The sequence below is a fragment of the Cynara cardunculus genome (genome assembly GCF_001531365.2).
Source record: "Cynara cardunculus var. scolymus isolate 2C chromosome LG 13, CcrdV1, whole genome shotgun sequence".
In the NCBI taxonomy this organism is placed as follows: Eukaryota; Viridiplantae; Streptophyta; class Magnoliopsida; order Asterales; family Asteraceae; genus Cynara; species Cynara cardunculus.
Window position 1 is genome coordinate 41163808 of NC_037540.1, and position 8838 is coordinate 41172645.

Here is an 8838-nt window from a genome sequence, read left to right on the forward strand (position 1 = left end):
ATAAACAGTACTTTACGCATAAAAAGTGGTTATTTAAAAGTTTTTGTCAAATACTTTATAATATAGTATAGATATATCATCATCCCTATGTATATAAAACATAATTATATTTAAAATAAATTTAAATTTTAAAAGAATTTACTTACAAAGGTATACATTGATTTTAAATTTTAAAAACTTATGCCGTTCATAAATCATAGATGATGATGATGATGATGTTAAATTAGGAGTTGTTATCAATTATATATATATGTATAGTAAAGAATACATCTCTATATTTAGCTCTACATTGATCCAATTCTTTTAAAATATCCAGCTAATTGTCTTAAACACATACATTATGCATAGCATACACACAATGTTTATGAATATATGATTATATCAAAACAATTGGGCTTTTCTGCAGTTTATTGGGCTCGATATCAACCTGGGCCTTGTACACAAAATTTCCAGTCGACAATCATTATCATCCATCTACAACCCAATATTTCAAGCCACAGGGGTCTAACTCTAACATCATAATTCAAGATTCTAGAAGATGAAATCCTATGCTCCATTTTAGAAAACCAACTATATACATCCATACATACATACATATACATATATATAGTAAGACAGTAGTTTTTTATACATGATTCATTGTATCAAAGTCCTAATCTTAAATCCAAACCCAAATTTGAATAATCTTGTGGAGGTGCATCAGCAGGCAGGTTCAAATCCAACCTATATACTGATGTTGCTGCTACATCTTCTGATTCTCTCTCCCAATGCCACCTCTTCTTCGGTCCTTCCCTTCGCATTTTCCCTAAACACCCCTTTACGTTCTTCTTGCACTCCTCATAATGGCTTGGACCCTTGGCCAGCATCAACAAACACGAAGCCACATACCTGTCTTCATTGGTTGTGGTGTTATACGGATTGGGTGGTGGATTGATCCCACGCCATGGCCTCTCGGGGTGACACCGCATGTGGCCAAACAAAGCCTTCCATGACCAAAAACTCTTCCCACACTCACTACATGGATGGCTGATCTTAGTAGGACCACCAGCCTCAGGTTTCTTTCCATGCTTGGCCTCACTACCACCAACAATGGCCTTTATGTTCTGGACTCTCATCATCTTGCTTCGTTTCTTTCTGGGGTTCTGCTGGTGGGGCTTTAAGTTTATTGGATGGAAATTCCCACCACATTCATCAGAAAAATGGATGGTTGGACGGAAAATCTCTCGGGCATCCGGAGAAGCAGGACAGAGTTGCAAATCTGATGAAGTGCTACTGGTAGTAGTACCCAAGATCATGTCTTTGTTCATCTTTTCGGAAGAAAACATTTAAAGAGAAGAGGATCAAGGTTGGGAAAAAGAAAAAAGAAGATGAAGAAATGGGTTCTTTAAGTAGTGGTGGTAGTGGGGACGGTTACACACAGTGTGTGTGAGATAGGGAGTTATTTTCAGTTATGTGATGTTTATCTTTTGGTAGGACTTTATCCGGAAGAGAAAGAGTCAAATTCAGAGAAGTTTATATCCGTTTCATTATACTTATAAGAATCACCTCCCTACAATATATGATTTATCTATATTTATTTAGTAAGATGTATTCAAGATCAAGCGAGAATGAACATATCATCAATTACTATTTTTGGTTTTTGCACACGAAAAGACAATTACTTGTCACAATAGAAATGAAAGGAAAAAAGATAGTAACTATTAACAATTGCATCGACTATTTTTCAGGGGAGAAAAGAACACTAAATAAAGCTACACAAACAGAACTTTAACCACACAATTGGTCAAGTTTGACGAGCAAGGAAACTAAGGTGTTGAGCAGGAAGAGCTAACCAGAATAATACAAGAGAGGTTGGGAAGATGACAAACTCGCGGGCTTCATTCGGATGCATAATTGACTTGACCAAGACCATGCCGCTTCACTTCGTTGACTGGTGTTCTCCAACACTTCTTGGAAATTTATCCAACACGTCCACAAGTTTTGCACGTTGGACCTCTCGTGCTGTAAGTTCAAAGAGAATAGTATTTCATATTCACTCAGAATGTAACAGTGTGCATAATTCAAGAATATATCGCCTATCTGAAAAGATTGCCATTTCAAACTAAAAGCATCTTAATCCATCAAAACTAATTCAATGACTAAAAAAGAACAAGTGTGTTTAGGAATTCCACTTTATATCTGGAGTTTGAATTTGAAGTCGTTTAGTTCAAGATCTGAACATCAAATTCTACTGGAAGACGTTATTTCATAATTAAATCCTATCAACGTAATAGCCCCATTGTCTTGAAGATTATCAAAGCTCAAATCAAAATGACAAAAATAAGCCCCAGGGTGTCTCTCTTAACCACTAGCTACCAAAAGTTTCTTTATGAGCAGAAGACGCAACTTCACATGTCCATATTGCCAACATTGTTGTCGACCTTTTCCCTTAACCTAGAAGGCCTGTTGGAATGGGAATGCTGTCTTCGGGCATGACAATTCATACAATGTGCTTCTACAAGATTATTCATCTCCGTATGGATATTGCTGATAAGTTGGATTCAACTGGGATGTTGTCTAGCTAAACAGTTCTTCAAATCACACCATTTAGGTGGATTTACTGTAGATTGTAGATTGAACCCCCACCCCCCCCCCAAAAAAAAAAAACAAAAAAAAGCATACACAAAAGTCGTATAGAAGGTGATCCAAGTTGAGTTCTGAGGATTCTGACTCCAATCTGCAGTCCTGGGTCTGTCTCTGACACGCTAAAGAGTGCTGTTGTTCATCTGCTGGGAGTTTGGTGCTCTTGAGGAACAAAAATCAGGTACGATTTTGTGTCCCCTTCCACCTCTCATCATGTTCTTCAGGACATTATGCCTGATTATAAAGGATGGAGTTAAATCCATTAAACCTGCCAAGTATATTCTGTTATACTGATCCCCCCTAGTCTTTAAAGCTATATGGATCAAGTTAGACATCCCTGGAAAGAAGGGTTTAAACCTATCATAAATAGTTCTTCAACAACAGTATAGCTTGTGGCAGGATCCTTAAATTTGAGATTATTATGCTCTTATTCATGGAATATGGTGGAGGTAATAGAGTAGCATTAATATCGGCTGCTCTAGCTATTTTGCATGAACCTCCAGTATGCATGTTATTTTAGTTCTTTGCCTTTACTGGAGCCGGCTTTCCCTGTAGATATAATAGGTCTTCCCCTTTGACTAGATTAATACAATTTTTTGGTATTGAGAATTATGCTTGATATGCTGTCCACTCTTTAGCCACAGCTCTTCTTTTTGAAAATTAATTTCCATCTGAAGTTATGACTACAAGCAAAGGAACGAACTACGGTCTGCAAAATTTTCAGTTGGCTCTTGAAAATTCGATTGTTCTTGTTTTGGCCCGTGTTTATATTGTTTTGTTTCGTTTCAGCATTTTTCTGTTTCTTTAGGTGGTTGTTTCATATATCTTTGTATGAGTCAATATGAGCACCCATAGAAAGTTTAAGTGAGGGGAGGTTGTTGAAGATTTTGGTAGGGATATAGTGACAGCACATGAAGGGGTCTGATGGGTTCACAATATTTGGTTGATAGGGTTTGAGTCAACATATAATTTAACTATTTAAGCATACTAGCATCTTTTCCACTTCCCCTAAAAAGGCTGCAGTTAAATATTACCTTCCTCCAAGGAGAGCTGAATTGATCTCTTTTCTAGTTCAACAGCAATTCTGCTAAGGCCAACTGAGGAAAGAGAGCGAAGCACTGACAAATGGGTTAACCAAAAAGGAGTCAGAATTTATTGCGATTGGACATACAAAAAAACCATAACATAGTTATACAGAGGAAAGCACATACTCTGGTGATAATCATCTTGGTTTGACAGATCCAAGGCCTTTAAAAAGTTCTGCAATCGTAAATATCGTTCTTCCCAATGCGGAATATTTAATCCCCTAGGATTATCCAATTTAAGACAACTGGAATCTGTCACGGGCGAAGTTATATTGGACTTTCCAGAATCAAGAGTGACTAAAGGTGCTGTAGAGGAAACGCCTTCAGAAGTCTTTGGCTCAGAAATATTTTTGCGAGTACATATTGTAGAATCATTTGTCGGATATTGTCCATGATTCTTTTCATCATGCTCATATAGTTTCTTAGGTTGATCATTTGCTTTGTTACAGTTGCTATTTTTATGTTGTTCTGATTCAGTCTTCCTGCGGACATACACAAGATGTCCGTTATTACTGACAGGCGTTTGTTGGTGAGGAGATCTCATTGTACACTCGGGTTGGGGTCTTTTAGTGCCAGAAACCTTAACAGCTTCAACAGCAGGCCCATTGTCTTTCAAAAGAGAGCTTCCATCTGATTTGAAGCCCATATTCCTATTTTCATTTTGCAAATCTCTCAAAGCTGTCTTCTTATCATGATTTGGAAAACCAGTTTCTGAATTTGCCAGAACGTACTCACTGAACTTAGAATCAGTTTGTTGAACCATCCAGAGTTAGTCAACCTGCCCCCATAGAATTACTTCATAAGATGCAATTGAAGGATCAAACGCTTAAGAATCTTGCACCAGATAATGTTTATACACTAAAAATATCATGCTAGCAGATGCACATTATTTGAACAACATTGGATTCCAACTAATCCACACATCAACCTCAATTGGCCATTGCTGCAATTTTAGTTGTAAAAAGGCAAAGGGTCAACAAAAGGCTACACGAATTATATGTTCATTATCAAATTCAAACATCTGTTATGAATTCATGTGTACTATGTATGTATGGGGAGAGGTTCAAACGAGAATACTCCTTATTTACGAAACGCAAGAACACCTATGGGCCTACCACATCATCTAATTCAGGAATAACTTACTTTTACAAAATCAATAATAATAATTAATCATTGATCCAATATTTTAGGGATCACATTAATCATAAATAACCACCACATCTATCACCCTCATCTCCCCCCCCCCCCCTTCTGTCTCATCCGCCTATCTACTCACCAAATTCACAATTATCACAACAAAATCACCATTATCACAGATTATCACACGATTATCACAATGCCTCCTCTTGTATCACTGGTTTATTGAATAACTCATTTTGTAAAACCATTACCTTGATTGTTATCTATCAAATGTTTATCATAGTGACTCCCAACACTATTTTTGCATCAATGGGTGTATTGAACACATGATTCTGTAACACATTAATTCTATTGTAATCAATCACGTATTTATCACAATGACTCCTAACACTGTTTTTGCATCACTAGGTTTATTCAGTCACTGATTTTGTATCACATGTTTATCACACCGCCTCCTCACACTGATTTTGTTTCACTGGGTGCATTTGATTAACTAATTTTCTAAATCCCATTACTTCAATTGTTTTGTATCACATGTTTAGCACATTGACTTCTAACATTGTTTTTGCATCAATGTCTGTACTGAGGAGGTATTGTTTTGTATCACACAATTATCACATTGATTACTAACATTGTTTGTGCATCAATGGATGTACTGAGGAGGCATTCTTTTGTATCACACACTCTACTAACACCGTTATTTGGTATGATATTGTAATTGAGTATGCTATATGGAAATTAAGGGATAAATACAAACAATTAAGATAAACATAAAATTGATGAAAAATACAAAATTACATTAAACCCTTAATTTTATATTTTCATTTTTTATAATTTTAATTATGTGTCAACTAATTTGGAGGCCTTGAACTGTTCTCGTATTTTCGCAAAACAGGGGCGTTCTCGTTTGAACTCCCGCCTGTATGTATTTGTATATATACATATGTGTGTGTGTATATTTCCTGAATATCTCTTAAGAGTTTTGGTGGACGCTTCTAGACTTCACGTCAAAGACCTATCGTAAAAAATAGATCCAGATTCTAAAGTTAATTACATCATTCAGAAGGAATTATAATGTAAATTTTTAATCTTATCCATGGACTGTGTCACATGTACAACTTTAGGTTCAGCTTCTTCAAGATTGGCAATGGCTCTTTGAAATAGCACTGAAATTTCTTTAAAATTCTATAGATATATTGCAAAGTCCCTCGCAGCAGTTTCCTTGAATTTTTTACAAATAACCTGGATGCTTTTTTCCTTTCAATATTCTATTATGTCAAAAGCATATGATTTCTAAGACAGATACTAGTTATGAACACCTGATTGGCTTAAAAATCATATATTGGTAACCTTTTAGATTTATGCATCACTTAACAACAAAAGTTCTTGACAAACTGGTATAAGAGAACCTGAGAAATAATATACTGCAGCCAAGTTAAGAAGTCAATGGACACTCAGAGGAACTTTGAAAGACCCCATTTCTTTGAATTTCGTCTCTAGTACCAAATATAAGCATCCTCCTTTCCTCTTCGGGACCCCAACAACGACGGGGTCTCTTTCAAATAAGATAACCTTCTAAATCATCTTACCTATAACCTGCTGTGGGTTCACATGTTTCCTCCCTTTGTTTGCTACAGCTGAATCAGGATAGAACAGGAAAAGGAAGGCAGTGCATATTACATATTCTTGTGTTAATACGATTCCTTAAGACCTTGAGAGTTTACTTGAGTTTATCTTAACAAACAAGGCCTGATTTGAGTTTCCTTTTCGCACAAACAAATACCTTATTTTGTAACCGTGCCAAAATTGAGGCATTAAGGGTCTGTTTGTTAGCAGCTTAATGAGTTTAATGTGACTCACAGATTATTCGGTCAGCTATACATGACTGTTTGGTAGTGGCTTAATGATTAGCCATCCAACGATAAGTTCATAGCCACAACAAGAAAAATAATAATTAGCTAAAATATCTTGACTTGATGAAGCTAATTTGTACATTCATGGATAAGAAGGTTAAATAAAGTCAAATCCTACAATCTTAATCTGCTGTCAACTAGCTGACTCTCATCTTTTAACTGCTGCTCTCTAAGTCCATTGATCATAATTCCCAAAGCAGCTATCTCCAATGACTAATTGAGTTCAAAGTTGAGACCAGATTTACACTTATTTCCCTCCATATAGGTTATTATTAATCAGAAAAGGGAAAAAAAACATAAAACCTAGATTCTCAAGCAACCACTTTTTCTTTCCACCTACAGTTCGGGGAAATCATAAAGGGTACGCTAGGAACTCCAATTATGCCTTGGATCTGGAACTGAAGCAAATCAATTGAGAATTTGAAGCAAATGAGCTTCAATTCCATTTCCGTGGCTCAGAATTCCATGTTCTCAAACAGTACCAAATGTAGTTGGTGATGATTATCAGAAATTCGGAATTCAATACCATAAGAATCATAAATCAATAAAAAATGAATGGAATGCTCATTGAGTTGTAAGAAAACACCGAGAACCAACTCCTCTAGATCTATCCAAACTATTTGGCATCAAATTCGTGAACAATAAAACACCAAATAGGATTCGAAAATCAGTAAACCTAACGGTATAAAAAACTTGCAATTTCCCACAAATATAGACGACTTGGGTTTCCAATTTCACTAAAACATAAACGAAGGAAGCTCTGATTTGAAAAAAGAAAATCGATTTCTACGAATTGCTGCAAGAATACATGAAATTTAACAAGTGAAACAACAGAAAAGCTCAAGAATAAGGCGATTAAAAGAGAGAAAGAAGATGAAAAGATTACCTTGAAAGATATGGAGGATTGAGAATTCTGGTAGCGTGGGCGTGTCAAAAGAGCCGAAGAAGGTTTCGGTTCCCAAGTGATCAGATGAACTCCAAAGCTGTTCGTTAACTTCCCGTTAAAATATTACTTCACACTATTTTATTTTACCATTAAAAATAATAAATAAATACCCAACAAAAATATCTTATTTACTAATCGCCTCATCAAATTATCTTTTATTATACTAGAAGAAAATTTGCGCAATACAAAAAGATAAATTTTTATTTTTATTTTAATGTTTAGTTTTTTATTTTTTTTATCGATATAATACAATTTTATATAGTTTTGAGAACACGATAATGTTTTTATTTTTGAATGAAATATAAAATTGCATATAACATAAAAATTTGAAAAAAATAAGTCGATATTAGTATCAAATTAACTATTTAATAATTCTCGTTTTTTTTGTGTAACTTATTTAATTCAATTTTTTATTATATGTTAATTTAGATTTAATAACAAAGTAATTTGTTTTTGATCTAATAATATAATTTTTTATAAAAATAATAATTAAAAATTATGTTAGAACTTAATGATCATCTTAATTATAATTTAGATTTTATATATTTAAAATGAATATTTATCATGTATTTGATTATGTTTATCTGCAGTTAGTTACACAAATTTAAAAATGGAGCTTTAATAAGTTATACTTTTGTAAAATTACTTGTAATATTGAATTTTAAATAATATACATCAATAAACATTACTTCATGCATAAAAAATGATTTTTAAGAATTTTTGTCAAATACTTTATAATATAATATAGATTATATAAAAAGTTTCAGTTGAATTAAAAAAATACTATAATAACACATCATGCTACAATACTTCACTATATGTTACACAATTTTATAAATAATTATGATTCGATTTTACTAAATTATATGATTAATAAACGTAAGATCTGGTATATTTGACTCGACTAGTTTATATTAAAATTTTTTATTTACCATAAATGATCTATACAAAAAAATATATATATTATAACAACTTCGCCAGTAAATATTTGAATATACAATCTAATACTTTATGAACCACTTGATAGACTTTTTTTTTTTTTTGTTAAAAAGAAAAGACAAAATAGATAGAATTATGTCTGATCGTTTTTGTATTTAAAATAAAAATAAAAAGCACAAATCATGCATTGTAT

At 33.8% G+C, this 8838-nt stretch overlaps 2 protein-coding genes across 3 annotated transcripts; both read right to left on the reverse strand.

Moving 5' to 3' along the window:
• Positions 1–566: 566 nt before the first annotated feature.
• LOC112525709 (zinc finger protein ZAT3-like) lies at positions 567–1525 on the reverse strand. Its single transcript, XM_025135943.1, has one exon. The coding sequence runs from the start codon at positions 1323–1325 to the stop codon at positions 645–647; it is 681 nt and encodes a 226-aa protein (XP_024991711.1). The 5' UTR covers positions 1326–1525; the 3' UTR covers positions 567–644.
• Positions 1526–1677: 152 nt separating this feature from the next.
• Positions 1678–7739, reverse strand: LOC112525707. 2 transcript variants are annotated; one of them, XM_025135941.1, is made up of 4 exons: positions 7647–7739; positions 3834–4485; positions 3657–3740; positions 1678–2001 (listed from the first exon to the last, which is right to left on the reverse strand). In XM_025135941.1, the coding sequence occupies exons 2-4, from the start codon at positions 4468–4470 to the stop codon at positions 1919–1921; spliced, it is 804 nt and encodes a 267-aa protein (XP_024991709.1). In that variant the 5' UTR covers positions 4471–4485; positions 7647–7739; the 3' UTR covers positions 1678–1918. The 2 variants fall into 2 exon arrangements, with proteins under 2 accessions (XP_024991709.1, XP_024991710.1); XM_025135942.1 differs by having other exon boundaries at positions 3834–4650; positions 7647–7728.
• Positions 7740–8838: the final 1099 nt, after the last annotated feature.